The sequence below is a fragment of the Notechis scutatus genome, chromosome 2 (assembly GCF_049901735.1).
Source record: "Notechis scutatus isolate UNSWTSFEM ecotype Mainland chromosome 2, rNotScu1.2, whole genome shotgun sequence".
Classification (NCBI taxonomy): domain Eukaryota; kingdom Metazoa; phylum Chordata; class Lepidosauria; order Squamata; family Elapidae; genus Notechis; species Notechis scutatus.
Genome location: NC_142010.1, coordinates 219,550,809 through 219,567,476, shown reverse-complemented (window position 1 = coordinate 219,567,476; position 16,668 = coordinate 219,550,809). Strand labels below are relative to the sequence as shown.

The 16,668-nt window shown below is 33.9% G+C and overlaps 1 protein-coding gene across 1 annotated transcript in view; it reads left to right on the top strand.

Annotated features, from left to right (window-relative positions):
- Window positions 1-16,668, top strand: part of MAN2A1 (mannosidase alpha class 2A member 1) — a 61,919-nt gene that overhangs the window by 23,125 nt on the left and 22,126 nt on the right. Inside the window, exons 6-12 of the mRNA XM_026673095.2 lie at window positions 34-207; window positions 2,259-2,445; window positions 2,980-3,157; window positions 6,322-6,524; window positions 9,332-9,517; window positions 9,743-9,857; window positions 10,807-10,874. Of these exons, the coding sequence (XP_026528880.2) occupies window positions 34-207; window positions 2,259-2,445; window positions 2,980-3,157; window positions 6,322-6,524; window positions 9,332-9,517; window positions 9,743-9,857; window positions 10,807-10,874 (1,111 nt within the window). The remainder of the gene's footprint in view (window positions 1-33; window positions 208-2,258; window positions 2,446-2,979; window positions 3,158-6,321; window positions 6,525-9,331; window positions 9,518-9,742; window positions 9,858-10,806; window positions 10,875-16,668) is intronic.

Here is a 16,668-nt window from a genome sequence, read left to right as displayed (position 1 = left end):
TATATTGCTTTCAACACACATTCTTTTCATTAGGAGTAAAGCCAAAATCTGGCTGGGCAGTTGATCCATTTGGACATTCACCAACTATGGCTTACCTTCTAAAACGTGCTGGATTTTCCAATATGCTAATACAGAGAGTTCATTATTCAGTTAAAAAACATCTTGCAACTCAGAAATCACTAGAATTTTTTTGGAGACAGAATTGGGGTAAGTATTACTTTCATAGGAGCTCATTGCAACAAGTACTTTAGAGTTCTTGGTGCTTGTTGAGCTTCGTTGTTTGCTTGCAGACATTTCATTACCCTACTAAGTTATATCCTCAGTATAAGGGTAGGGTTTGCTGCCTACATAGTAGTGTGTGCTACCATTAGGTGGGGATGTGGTTTTCCACTTGGTCATTCCTTGAATAAGTATTGTGATAATCCTTGCTTAATCAGTGCTGGCTCCTCAAGAGGTTGTGTTCCTGGTCTTTTTGTTTCCTTCTTAGCTGCTTTATTGTCTCTGTTGGATGTGTGTAAATATGGTTTATTTGTATATATCTATTGATGACTATTTGCTTTTATGTCAAGCTTGCAAGGAATGAACTTTTTGTGCTACAGTGTCTGTTGCCCAGAGTAATGTAGTGTCAGCTTTGAATAATCTTGTATTTTATATTTTAAATTTTATGTCATATATAGTGTGCCTTATTTTAATTATGATGTTTCTGATACAAATAAACAAGCTCTGAATAGACATCTTTATCAGCATTTGTGTTGTAACATAGGTTATATCATCAAATATGTTTTAGCAGAATAGCAAGATTGTTGACTTCTTTGTTGTTTTCTGGTGTAGATAGATAAAAAATCAGATTCATCCATCCTGCACTTAATGAGCATGATAAAGGACTTTACAAATATGTTATTTTAAGGAAGCTAGAAGAATAGATGATGCATTTACCAGTTTTTATTTATTTATAGTTTTTTTTTAATCCTCATCTTTAGCCATATGTCTCCCATGGCGAATATAAGTAGTAATATAGCTTATAATCAAGACATAATATACCATGTGAATGGAACAGGAGGAAGGATATGGAGAGAAACAGGATGGATCTAATAATAATCAGCTCAGCTGGAAATAATCAAAACAGAGTAGCAGAATGCTTGCAGGCTAGGACTAAGTGATATTTGTGAGAGAGCAAAAGTGAGCTGTTACAGTTTTTCTTTTTCTCTGTTTTGTAGTCTAATCAAATGGCTGTTGTTACTTTAAACAATAGTGGAGCAAACTTGAAACCAATCATTTAATAACCTTTAACCAAGAGAAGGCTAGAGGGCTGTTGTTATAATGCAAACTTAAGCTGTTCATTTTAAAACCTTCTTTGTGAACTTAAACTCTCAGAAATAAAAGTTAGGCAGGGAAATAACTTTCAAATCGCCTTTCCGAAGTCAGTTTTTGGATGTAATGATGAAAGAAGCACATTCTTACTTATAGTCAGGTACCTAAATGAATGTATCCAAGGTTTTAAGGCGGGTTTCTCCAAGGTTTACATCTTTGCTTCCTAAACCTGTTTTAGTTGATGTTCTGTTTAGTTTGACTTTTCTAAGACATTCTAATTCTCAGAAGGCATACTAAAGCATACTATCCAGCATTACTAGATTCCTTTTAAAATTCATAGTATATATATTCATAGTACACATAGGGCTCCTGAAGTACTTGACTATCATTCTGGAGATCTCATATTATCAAGAATCATTTGACTTTTAAGGTGAAATCATATAAACAGTTTGAAATTAAGTGCATGTGAATTCTTGACATATGGCATTCATTGTTAAGTCTGTGAAAGCAACTACCAGTAGTAGGCTTACAAGGTATAGTAATATTAAAATAGCACAGTATACCTATTTAATTAAAAGTAGTTATAATTCTATATATGGCTGTCAATTGTAATCTTGATTATAAACTGGAGAATGAATATGGTATGTAAATGCAATTTAATATTAATTTCTGTCATCTGATGAGATAGAATATTGGTTTTTTGTGACATGACATGATCCATGGATCTAGCAACCTTGAGAATGACCAAGAGGAAAGACATATAATGTATATTTTATTATGTGACCGATGGCTTATAGTAAAAAAAAAAAATTTTTTTTTGAATTAATCGGTGATGAAAGAAAAACTGTCTAAGGCCTGAACTTGGGTAATACGGATTCTAAGAGGTCTGGTTTATGATATATGTAAAAGAATTTATTTTTATATTTATCTTTGTATTTTAATTTTAGATTTGGGATCTGATACAGATATTCTCTGCCACATGATGCCTTTCTATAGCTATGATGTTCCTCACACTTGTGGACCAGATCCTAAAATCTGCTGCCAATTTGATTTTAAGCGACTTCCTGGGGGAAGAGTTAGTTGCCCCTGGAGAGTTCCCCCAGAAGCTATTCATTCTGGAAATGTTCAGCACAGGTAAGTGTATAAAAATATCAATCAACAACAGCAATAATGCACTAACTATAAAATGTGAACATTTCATAATTAGACAAAAATGTTTTTCACACTAATACAACTTTGGATTTTTTAAAACATTATTTCAAGCATTTTATTTGGTATATGAGCCAAAACCAGATGTCAAAGTAGCTTGGATAGAGGGATGGATGGATGGATGGATGGATGGATGGATGGATGGATGGAGTTAAAATGGTGAAATTAATGAATGCTCTGGATTTTGGAGGTTCCCGTTTCATTGACACAGATTTTCTAAATCTGTTTGCTCAGTCATAATGATTGAATATAAATAAGCTAAAGATCTTATCACTTATGTCAATTGAAAGGAATAATGATAAACCTTCATAGAATTGCATATTTAATTAGAAGGAGTAGATTTTAAATAGTCAGACTATGAACTCAGGAATCAAATTTGGTTGCATAAATCTTTTTTTAAAACATTAGTAATTTAATTCAACCAGTAAAATTTTGCAAATCTATTCTTTTATTTCTAAGGGCATGGATGATTTTAGATCAATACAGAAAGAAGTCAAAGCTTTTTCGTACCAATATTTTATTGGCTCCACTAGGAGATGACTTTCGCTATAGTGAAAGTTCGGAATGGGATCAGCAATATCAGAATTATCAGAAGTTGTTTGATTATATGAATTCTCATCCTGAGTTCCATGTCAAGGTAGGAAGCAATGATTTTAAGATGCCCATTTTTTTTCACTAGAAATTTTTTGAAAGCTTTACATTTGGCTTCTGGACTGTTGTGGCAAATAAATATATAAATCTTTTAAAATATTATTCCCTTGTTCTGGTGTAGAGATAGTCCTCAATGTATGAGACAATTGAGCCCAAAATTTTTGTGACTAGCAAAACAATAGTTAAGTGAGTTTTGCCCCATTTTCTGTTAAGTGAATCACTACAATTATTAAGTTAGTAACAAGATTATAAATTGAATTGGCTTCCCTATTAACTTTGCTTGTCAGAAAATTGCAAAAGGTGAACACATGACCCAGGACACTGCAACCATCATAAATGTGAACTAGTTGCCAAGCAGCCGAATTTGGATCATGTGGCCATGGGGATGCTGCAACAGTTGTAAGCGTGAAAAATGGTTATAAGTCACTTTTTGCAGTGCTGTAGTAACTTCTAATGATCACTATATGGTTGTAAGTTGATTGCAATCCTATATAGGTTATATAATATATGGCTAACAATTTTAATCTTTATTTGTACTTAGAAATAAGAAAGTTTTACTCCTTGGTACATTACAGAAGTGTACTGTATATGCTTTATGAATAAATCATGTGGTTTAGTTCTTTCCCTAAGAAAACTAAACCCAACTTTCAAGTAACCTCAATTTTTTTTGCAACTAATAGCTTCAGCTAACAGAACAATTTATCCCTTTATCTTCTCTCTAAAAAAAAAAACCCAAATCTTCACTGAGCTGAAAGAAAAAAATGTAGCAAGTCATATGACTTTTCCTTAAAAGAGTTTTACAGAATACCATAATTTAAATTTTTTAAACATAAATGTGTTGTGCTGACTTTCCATACAATTATTAGGAATGTGTCTAGATGTCAGAGTTTGTTCTTATTTAACTGGAATAGAAATAGAATTTACTTTAAACATAGAGACTGTATATATTTTAATTTTCAAATCCCTAAAGTAAATATGAAGGTAATAGTAAATTTTAAAACAATTATCTGTTATCACTTTATAGCTAAAACATGATGAAACTATATAATTATATAAGATACAAAGTAGACTTACATAGAATTTATATCATCTTGATGTCAGCCCCAGGAGAGTTTAGTTGAATGCTGACACTTGCAATGATTTAGGTTTGAATGAAAAGTCATTAGATTAACTGCTTCATGATTTGCTATTTCTTAAATTCAAATGTAGGAAATTTTGAATTGTAAGCATTTTATATTTGTAAGCACTTCTGTTCTATGTAAAACAACTAAAAATCTTTTATTACTTCAATGATTTCATTGAAATGATTATTTATTGATGGTTACTTTGAAATTATAAGAATTTGTAGCCCAGAGCATAACAATTTTAGTCATATCTGTGTGGCATCTCCAAGAATTTCTTATAATCACATATAGGAAGCATATTATTTATCCTTAAGTGTAATGTAGTGTTATTCACTGTTTTTGAACTGTACTGTTTTAGTTTAGGTTTATGCAATTCTCATTCTTTTCCTTCTATGCGAAAGAGAGGGTTTCTGTACGTATTTTTCCTCAAAGTTTTGATGTCATTTTAAATAATATAATGGATATGATGGTTTAAGACAAACTCATGTCATATTCAAAGTAAATGTGAATTTCAAAACATGGGAATGTAAGATGGGATAGTAAACTAACTGATGTTTGTTTAAAAACATACAGATTATACATACAGCTTTTGTTACATGCAAAATTATGATGTTCCAAATTTTTGATTACAATTCAGGAGTACATTCAAATCTTTAAAGCTTACTTAGCTTTCAATGGTTTTTCCCTGCAAGCTTCACACAAGCAAAGTTTTTGCTAGTGTGAAGAAAGCAAGGAGCATAGACATCTCAGCAATCATATCATTGCCTTCCATGTTTCCTATTTACTTTGATGAAGCTGTCAGGCAACATTAAAAATGAGAATCATGTGATCACAGCTCACTGTGGCAGCTGCACTGAACAGCAGCAGTGCTACAGTGCCAAAAAAAAATCCACAGATTTCATTCCCCTGTGAGTAATGGGTTCCAGCTTTCTGCAAGTTAGCCCATTTGAGGTACTTTTGTGACAGGTTTTACAGATAATCAGAGTTGGAAGGCACCTTGTAGGTCATCTAGTCCAACCCCCTGCCCAAGCGGGAGACCCTACACCATTTCTGACAAATGGCAGTCCAATCTCTTCTTTAAAGTCTCAACTGATGGCGCTCCCACAACTTCCTAGGGCAAGCTGTTCCATTGGTTGATTGTTCTCACTGTCAGAAAGTTTCTCCTTGTTTCCAGGTTAATCTCTCCTTGTTCAGTTTCCATCCATTATTCCTTGTTTGGCCTACAGGTGCTTTAGAAAATAGCTTGACCCCTTCCTCCCTGTGGCAGCCCCCTTTTTTGTCCTATGATGCAATGTTTTGCCCAATTGAAGGTTACAAAGTATCAAATGGATGCAAGAGTTTTAGTAGTATATAGATTTATAATTTAGATAGATGGTGCTGCTTTATTATGCTGAGCATTGCTCTGGTATCTTCAGAAAAAGAACGGTAAATGAATAAGATTAATTGCAATACACCATAATGCAAACATGGTCAATAGTCTTCTAAAATTATATTACGGATGAAAACTACTCCTGCAGCAGGTAACTATGCTTGGGGAATCACAAGTCTGGTAATAGAAAAATTGTTCAGGTTTTATCAGAAAAAATATATGATTTTTCCTAGACAAGATTTTCTGTGAGTTTTTAAAATTTTAAAGATACAAGCTAACTACCAGTGCTAAGTAGGAACCCCAAGTCAAAAGAAAGAAGTTCATGCTTCATCTGTGTCATGTTCCCTATTACAGTGTTCCACATTTTGACGATTCATGGTTTGCTTCAAAATATATATATTAGTCTTTCCCATCTCATCTGTTCACCTGAGGAATTAACAAGCTATAGTAGTGAAACCAAGATGTAAAAAGTTATTTTTGTGTGGAGAAAAGAAAAATGAGAAACCAAAACTAAAGTAGATCAATATAGAACAACAATGAGAAAAATCACATCTACAGGAGTGAAATAGTAGATTTTTCAAAGTATGCTTGAAGAACAAAATCTGTTCTAATTGAATGCATGGTAGAGAATTTATACCACATTTTAATTTGCTTTAGGCTCAGTTTGGAACGTTATCCGATTATTTTGAGGCGCTGAATAAAGCTGGCAAATTGGATGGAAAGAGCGGTAATTCAGTGTTCCCTGTTTTGAGTGGAGATTTCTTCACCTATGCAGACAGAGATCATCATTATTGGAGTGGCTATTTTACATCACGACCTTTCTACAAGCGCTTTGATAGAGTTCTAGAATCATATTTAAGGTAAATAGTGTAATTTTGAATATTTATACTCTTATGCTATCAAGTAACATGCTTTTGTAATTATGTTGTTATATTTCTATGTCAATCCAGTAGTATTTATTACTTTAAAGATTCTACAATAGAATATTGCAACAAATCTTGGCCTAAATGTTAACTACTGTAGAATATTGTAAAAGTTGTTGCATATTTAATATCTTCTACTGCAATAATGAACTGCTTTATTTTACCTTTTGGTGAGAACAAGGGGATATATACTGCTTGAATGGTTTGGTTCAGTTTTCCAGACCCTCTATTCTACATTCTGTCAGCCACACTTAAGTTAACTAATGCAGTAATTCCATATTTACTGAGTATACTCTGTATTCATTAGTCACAACATCTTAGCTGAAGATTTTTCTACAGATTTCTCATATCTCTGCAAGCCTTAGGGTTTTGCTATCCTTGTGACACCTGTGTCTTGTAAATTGGAGGGGAAAGGGGGGAATTTATAGAATAGGTATGATTACTACTGTAGTATTATAAGATGTATTCATTAACCTTTTTTCTTATATTGTGCTTCAATTCAAGAATTATTCTTCCAGAATCTCTCTCTTTTCCCCAAAATTTTATTTCATTTTGTTAACGTCTCATACTTTTTCTAATAGATGACTTTTGGTTGGTATTAAAATCCTGGAATTTTTGTTTTTTGTTTTGACTATTTGTTTCTTGGAGTAATTAATTAGCTTCTCTTCTATGCAAGAAATAATATGTCCGACAATGAAATACTTCTCTTTGTCAAGCAACAAATACTATAATGTCAAATGGTTTTTCCAAATCACAGCTTAAAAATTGTAGGAGAAAGTTCATATCCACCTGTTGGGTAATTGCAGTTAAATCTATTAAACATCTGATGTGCACAACAACTTGATTAAACTGTTTTTGTTGATTTAATTACATCATGAATTCTAAGTTTTTAAAATAATCATTCAATTTAAAGTACATTTATACCACTTTATTTCAGTTAATCCTGAAACAGTTCACAAGCCCAATAGAGCGGAACAAAACACTCCATTAATAAGTTTAGGGGGATATAATGATTACAGATAATCAGCCTACAAAAGAGTTTTTAAAACAAATAATCCCAAAAAGTATATAAACAAATATTCATTTCTTTTACTTTTTCCATTTCTGATTATGACAGGTTCTAAGTTAGGAACATTCAATAGAATTTCTCAGATCTTCAGGAAAGGGAATTGTGACTGTGAGAGTCAAAAAGTGTGATTGTCAAAAAGTACATGCAAAGCATTCAGAAAGGTATTTCCCCATTAGCAAAATACTACTTCAAGTTGTGAACAGAAGTAATATAGTTGCTATGCTAAGAGCCATGGTAGCGCAGTAGTTAGAGTGCGGTACTTCTGCTGATTGCTGATTGCCAGCAGTTTGGCAGTTCAAGTCCCACTGGCTCAAGTCCCACTAGCCTTCCATCCTTCTGAGATCAGTAAAATGAGGACCCAGATTGTTGGGGGACAATATGCTGACTCTGTAAACTGCATAGAGAGGGCTGTAAAAGCTCTATGAAGTGGTATATAAATTTAAGTGCTATTGCTAATCCTATGACCCCCAGGAAATAGAAGTGTAGAGACAACCAAAGAAAATGATTGTCTGATCATTTTGGCATTTTCAAATGCTATTCATGTGTTATATACCGTATATGCCGGCGTATAAGACGACCCGCGTATAAGACGACCCCCAACATTTCCACTCAAAATATAGTTTGTTATATACTCGCCCCTCTTCCGCGACGCCTTCCACTTTTGCACTTTTTTTTTGAGGCACTTTGTGCACCGTGGAATGATCCCGTGAAGCCCGAAAGGAGCAGCCAGCCTTCTCCCAGCTCCCAAGGAAATGAGGCTCGCACGCCCGGCTCCGCTGAGGTATCCAGCTGGGGCTGTCAGGAGTTGTTACGCTGGCGCGGCTCCAGTCCCGCATTGCCTTGGGAAGGGAAGGCAAAAAGGAAGAGCCGCGGCAGCGCTTTGCAATGGCAGCAGCGGCTCCTGGTTTTGCCTTTCCCTTCCCGAGGCAACGGGACTGGAGCCGCGCGGAGCCGCCGCCAGCGGTAACGACTCCTGACAGCCCCAGCCGGATACCTCAGCGGAGCTCGGGCGGTGCGAGCCTCGTTTCCTTGGGAGCTGGAGAAGGCTGGCTGCTCCTTTCGGCTTCACGGGATCGCTTCCACGGTGCGCAAAGTGCCTCAGCCGCGGGCAGCCGCAGTGCTTCCCAATTACTATTTGCCGGCGTATAAGGCGACCCGGCATATAAGACGACCCCCAATTGGAGGCATGTTTTTCAGGGCAAAAAGTCGTCTTATACGCCGGCAAATACGGTACTCAAAAAGATTATGGTAATCATAATGATGACAAATGCTTAAATTTATACTTTGCCAAAAAGTCCAATGAAATAAGTCAAATCCAATTTTAGGTTTAAAGGAAATGTTTGTTTATAAAATGTTTACATTGCCTGAATCCCAGTGATTTCACTAATCCATTGAACAATATTATAGAAGGCCTAAACTACCAGAAGATAGATATATTCATACTTAATACAATGCATCCCAGACTTTGTTTTTCAAGCTATGATTTTTTTTTATGAGGGTGAGATTTCCATGTGTGAAAAGATCAAAATAATGCCTCTAATCTAATATTTTCCTAATACTTCTTATAGCACTTGAGTGATTGTACGAAATGTAAGTCAAAATTGCAAATGTTGTCCAACTAAACATATATTTGTTTAGCTAATTATTGTATAATAAGCAATCTCTTTAATTTCAGAGCTGCAGAAATTCTGTATTCTTGGGCTGTGGTACAATCCAAAAAGTTTGAGAAAACAAAAATGTTTCCTTCAGTAGACTACTATAAATTGCTGACAGAGGCGAGAAGAAATCTGGGACTTTTTCAACATCATGATGCTATCACAGGAACTTCAAAAGATTGGGTAGTTGTAGATTATGGCACAAGGTGAGGATTAAAAGCTCTAAAAAGTCTTGACAGGTTTTATTCTTTAAGGTGAATCTAATTATCTGGAGTCTTGTTTTAGGTCACACTAAAGATTGTTTGCTTGTTTTAAGTTTAAGCAGTCTAATGCTTACATGTCAATTTTAACACAAAAAATACTTCATGGCAAATTTAACACAAAAATATTTGAATTTATTCCTCATAGTTGTGTATTTATTTTATTCGCAGGCTTTTTCATTCATTAATGAACTTGAAGGAGATAATCACTGAATCTGCTCACATTCTTACTCTGAAGGACCAAGAAATGTATAGCTACAATGCAGCAACACCATTCTTTACAATGGTGGGTTTCACAAAGCAGCTAATGTGATCACAGTTACTGTAACAGAAACCATAAATTGTGCTGATGAAAAGATAGCTTTATAAAAAATATAGGTTATAAACATTGATTTGAACTGGTCTTTTAACCAGGAAATAGAACAGCAGAATTAAACCCCACACCTTTATGCATATTGGACACATGCATATATACACAATACGCCTTTTCACTCTCCCAGGATCTATTTTCATAACTTCCCTGTTTCCACCTTAGCCCTTTTTTTGGGGTGGGTGGAGTACTTTAAAGCAAACTGGCTTCCAACTGCCTGTTTTATTTTTTAATAATTTTTTAAAGAATTTAATACTTGTTCATAGGAAAGAAAGGTGTTAATGAAAGGAATTTTTATTTTGCTTTGAAAAACAGTCGCGAGATAAAACATACAGGAGATATTCTGGAAACTTTGGTGCTGCATGGTAGTTGTATTTTGAACTACTAGAGACGGCATTTCCGCTGAACATACAGTCTGAAAATAAATTCTGAAAAAAGATCTTCAGTCTAAATTACAAAAAAAATCTCGATCAGTTTCTAATATCCTTATTTGGTTAGAGGTTAGGTGTATTTATCTTGGGTTGCTTTGGACACAATGGATTCATTTAGTTCTCAGAATTGACTGGAAATTTTTTTTTGGTGTGAGTCTTACTTTACCCAATTGAATAGATTTTCCTCATTCTTGAGGAGGGATATTGATTTTTGTCTGGCATATTCTCTGGCAATGTTGTCGGTCATTCAGCACAGGTAAAGCCTGACTAGAACTTAAACAGAAGATTTGGACTTTAGACCATAAAATGTCAGAGCCAAAATCACCAACCCTAATTATAGTATAGTTGCAGGCTCTCTTGGACTGTTTCTAGCTCTGATTTTTGTTTCATATCTTGCATCAGTAATTAACCAAAACTACTTTCCTTGCTGGTAGGATATTACTCAATCTTCACAAGACTCTTTACCACATAAGACTGTCATACAGCTGGGAAAACAGCCAAGGTAAATATTTGGTTCTTTAATATTTAAAAATATCTAAAAATGTTAGATGTGTCTGTGTTGTGTATGTGTGAATGGGAAAGCATGCATTATTCAGCACAATCACTGTTTGCTGTAGTTTATCCATTCCCAGCATGTGCCCCTCCCAGCATGTGCCCCAACCCAGATTACTTGCACAGATGTTACTTCTGATTAGCAGTACACCAATTTCTATTATAAATGGTTGTTAACTATCTCATTACTAAAGAAACCTGACTATGAAACAATGCTGCTTGAATAAATAAATGCTTAGATTCATAAAAATAATTTGAATTACATCTACAATTCTATAAAATAGAATTCTACAAAAACAAGCTGTCATCTTAGTTAGCATAGCATAGATGTGCAATTTTTGCTTCTGGGGAATTGGACACTTTCCAAGACAATATCCAATTTCATTGGAGACTGTAAACGGAAAAGAAGACCAGTGGATTTTCATTCTCTTTTCCAACAAAAAGAATTGTTTTCATTTGCGCACTGTCACCATTGAACTTTTTTATTTTAATTGTAAAAGTGTGTGCTTTAATGTATCTTGCTTTGGCAGCCCATCAATTGATTATAATAATACAATGTAACACAATTCAAATATTTGTTGCATTTGAATTACTTCTTGTATGAAACATTCAAACAATACTAAATATTTAATAAATATATATCTAAAATGTCTGACTTTTAAAAACAATCTTTAAGTCTTAACTTTTCTATTGATTTTATTTTTTTAATTTAATCTTTAAATTTAAAGATTGATTATTATAGTGTTTCAGAAAATCTGCTTGATATTATTGGTTTTATATTAAGATTCAACTTATTTCATGAAGAAGCAGTAGCAACATGAAATAAAAAAGGCTTTTGTAGCTAATTGATATGATACGATAAATCAAACTATGAGCTGCATCTTGATGTGCATTACATTTTCTCTTTCTGCAAGTAGTCTTGGGTTGCATTCTTGTCAAAAAAAAAAACTGTCTAGAATTTGTTAGCTTTTTTCTGCTCATGTGGAAAGCAAGTAATGCAATAGAGCATTGGACATCAATTTGTAGCATATTCACAAAGCTTTATATTATAAATAAGCTGAGATGCATACACATCACATGGACCACAGCAGAATAAGGTAAATTTGTTTAGATTAAGCCATTGAAAATTCATCATTGCTAACAATGAAAGTTAAAATTAAACATTTTAACTCCTAAGGGCCACAAGTAATGAGAATAGAATTGTAAGCGTTAATTCCTTGAAACCTTGCTCACATTCTATTGTTGTTATTACTATTATTATGGTTGTTATCTAAATTTATATCTCGTCTGACTCCTAGCGATGGATGAAAGCACAGATTTAAAAATACTTGCTTCTGCTAATATTGCTCATAGCTTATGGCTCAGTGCAGTGGAAAATATGTGTGTAACTTGCGGTGCATCTTTATATAATCTTTCTATTATAGCATTCCCAATTTTTATGGTCAGTGGACACATTTTGACAACATTGTTCTGGGCATGGTAGTTGCTTTGCATTGGGGGAGGGAGGCTTGTCCATTCACGGAGCCACATGGCCCCGTGACAGACAAGAGGGCGTGAAATTCAAAAGGGACCAAAGTGAAAGGCTGCAGGCACAATAATGAGAATCATAGGTCTAGTTGGGTCCCAGAGGTAAACATACTTGGATGTATTCTTTCTTACAAAGTTGTTTAGATATAAATAGCAGAAGTGACAGCAAATAGCTAAGTACAATGAAAATAAAAAAAGATAAAAATTGCACTGTAACCAAAGAAAAACTAGCTCTGAAATAGACTTGTTTGCACATTTGTTGATGTGTGGTGTAATTATTTAAGATGAATATTACCGTAATGCCGTAAAAAAATTTTTTTGATTACAAGTGCTATGACCCAATCAGCAAAAGTAGTGCAGGTAGTCCTCAACTTACGACCACAATCATGCCCAGAATTTATATTGCTAAATGAGAAATTTGTTCAATGAGTTTTACCTCCCTTTTATGTCTTTTCTTGCCACCGTTGTTAAGTAAATCACTATAGTTGTTAAATTAGTAACATGATTGTTAAGTGAAATCTGGCTTCCCCATTGACTTTGCTTTTCATACGGTTGCAAAAGAAGATCACATGACTCCAGGACACTGCAACCGGCATAAATATAAACCAGTTGTCAAGCATCCGAATGTAAATCACGTGGGGATGCTGCAGCGGTCATAAGTGTGAAAAATGGTCAAAAATTATTTTTTTCAGTGCTGTTGTAACTGTGAATGGGCACTAAATTAACTGTTATAAGCCAAGGATTACTTATATTATACTGGGACTTTTTAAAAAATATAAAATATATTGTATACCCTTGTAAAATTTTAAAGTTCAGAGATCATTCATACATTTTAGGTAAAAATTGCAATGGGCTTTTTTGACTGAACTGCAAGATTCAAAATGATCTTCAATTTTGTTGAAGCCTTTTTTTTTTTTTGAGTTTCTCCCCCCCCACCCACCCCCACCCCCAATATTCTCTGGCCTTGTTGCCACTTTCAAATATGTTTTCAATCATTTAGGGTTTAGAATTATTATTTTTACATGTATGTGTGTTGTTGTTTTGGGATTATGATCTTCATTTCTTTTGGTACCATTTACAGTACCATTTATGGATGGTCCTATAATTTGTGAAATAATTCATATATTTTTATGATGATCTATGGATTTTGCCAATTGTCTCTACTGTTTATCGGGAGAAAGGAATCAAACTGCCTCTCTTTGAAGATCTTGCTTACCTACCAGTTACATATTTATGCTTTTTGAAGAGATTATGCTTTAGCATTGAGGGTTTTGCAATCAGTTATGCTGCAGTGTGCATTTGATGCAGTTCAGTTTTCCTGGTTAAACTTGAATGACATATTTAGGCATATTGGTATGAATTTTTCATGGAAGTATCTTTGATACTAGAGGTAAGTAATTTATTTTGTTTGTAAAGGGTAATGCTTGCAGTTGTCTGTTTCTGGGAAATTACTTAGGACATTTTTTAAAAAGCATCTGTGTTTTTTGTTAGCATGCAATCAATGCAATAGTTCCATCAGATTTTTATAGCCTTCCTGAAATTTCATAAAGGGAGGTGGTATTTTTGCAAATGAAAATTTCAGTGCACCATCTCATTGCTTAGGATCATACCAAGGTAGATTTTTTTCCCCCTTGCCAAAGTGGCAGTAAGAATAAAACATAATTTAATTGAAATTTTGGAGAGCACTTTAATGCTGGAATAGGCCAAGCCACACTTCTGATTCTAGGAAAAAAAATGTTCTGACTGGAAATTTTTTTCTTCAGGGTCTTTCTGGCTGATCGAAACAGGAGAACAATTTTAAATTTTTGAAGGAAGAATCAATTCCAGCATAAATCCAGAGGCCAGTGCCAGAAAGAAGTGCTCTGAATGGTGAGAGCAGCATAGCTGCCTATTGCCTCTAAAACAGAGGTAGTTGTTCAGTTTTTCCAAGTTCTCCAGGAATTCAAATAGAGAAAAACTTCCTTCAATAAACCTGCCACTATGCTTCAGGATTTTTTTTTTTAATTTTTTTCATTTTTTCATTCCTTTGTGATGAGTTATATCTGGTCTTCCACATGAGTTGGTGTTCGGTGCTACACAGAATGAGTAGTGTCTGTTGTGAGCGTCATGCTTTGTTATCGTAACTGTGATGTTTTGATTATTGTAACTATGATATTATAGGTGGCCTAATATCATACTGTATACATGCTCTAAAATAGTATGGTAGATTTGTGTTAGTCATAGCTACAGTATGCATACTGTTGTGTATCTGAAGTGCAAACTTATTAACTGGAAACCCTGTATACAAATCTTATGGTTTTATTTTTCTTTTCCAAAATTGCGAATGTATATTTGAAGATTACTAAAAAAATGGGATGTTCTTAGCTTTTAATTTTTCTCTATTCCCCAAAGTATTTCTCTCTGTGATAAATTAGATTCCCCAAGTAAATTTATGTACAAGTGTCATAAATTAATTTAGTGATATTTTTCTTGGTGGTTCTGTTCAAAATAAAACATTATAATTTGTCCTCAACTTATCAACTTTTAATGGCTGATCAGTTATGACAGCCTCAGGAAATGTGCTTTCCATCATAAAATGCTGCATGCTTCCCCACCGCACCTCCAGCATGGTCCCATGATTGCATTTCAGGTACTTGGCATCCATCTCACAAGACTGGCTGTAGCTACTTGCAGTTATATGACCAAAGTTTGTGACATTTTGGCCAATTTCCAATATTTTTTGCCCATTGGGAGAATGATTCGCTTAATGAACATTGTAAAAACGGTCATAAATTCAGATCTGGTCATTTGAGTGCCTTAACTTCAACCATCATAACTTTTGACCAAAATTTCAGTTCCAATTGCAGATGTAAATGAAGGATTATTTATATTACCCTTCTTCTTATTTTTCTGCATCATTGTTAGTCAGACTGAAAGTTTTCCCATCTCCTCAATTTGTGTGTTATGCAGATTATCTATATATTAGCAGTTTGCAGGTCTCCTAGGTACAGAGATATGATACATTTCAGTTTGTATCAGTGACAGCAAGTAACTAGAGTATATCTGGGTTCGTATAATCAATGGAGATATGAATTACAGTTTTCAATCAGCAAATAAAATTAATCTTTGAGAATGTAAACTTTTTTAGATATGTAACTCTATAATAAAAGTCTTTATGGATTCCAGCATTCTATTCTGATAATGGCCAGTAACTTACAAACTGTAAAACAGAATATTAACTTAATAGTTATTCTTATGATTTAATTTTAAAGATGTAACGTTCCTCTTCCTGAATTTTCCAACATTCAACTATATTTGATCCTGGATTTAATATTATATGAAATATATACTTATCTACTTTTGTAACTAGAGTACAGTATAAACAATCTTAAAATTTGCAATTAATTATATTGTAGTGCCTGATTATACTAGCATCCATGGACCTTATATTACCTACTCTGGTGTAAAACATTTACATAGGCAAAGCATAGAACAGAAAATTTGCTTGAATGATTTCAATGTAGGTCTTTTTTATTATTTTGTTGTCTTGGTTCATAACAAAATTGTCTACTTCTAGACATTGATAGAAGATTTGGTGATACAGGTTCAATCGCAATTAAATGCTATTTGGAGCTATTCCCTTTGCTAAGTAAATACATACACACCATCCATCCATCCATCCATCCATCCATCCATCTTCACACTGTTTATTATATAACCTCACACTTTTTTTTTTATCTTTTGGGAGGTATTTCAGAAGAATACACATCAAAGCAGATGTTTTCTTTATGATATGCCCAGTTTGATTTTATAGGTATATCAGTTTTGTGGAACTTACCTTACTCATACTTTCTAACTTGAAATTTACTTGCTTTAATTCTTTTGTTTTCTATAAGTATAGAATATGCACACACAATCTCAATATATTCATTTTGACCTTTGCAGCTGGTACTTGTACAAATTTACAGAGGAAGTATTTCAGTAATGAAACCAATTGTGGAACATGATAACAAGATGAGAATGGGGCCAGAAATGCCATGTCTAAGATATACTATTCTAATAATAAAACTATTTTTTCAGTAATTTGGATAAATATAGAGTTAAGAGTTTCATTGTCCATTGATATATTAATTGTGATTTTAACAGTGCAGTAGCTATCTTTAGATTCATCAGATTTGTTAGTTCAATTTGTATAATCCCCAAAATCTAAGATTTAGCCCCAATATACCTGGATGCTG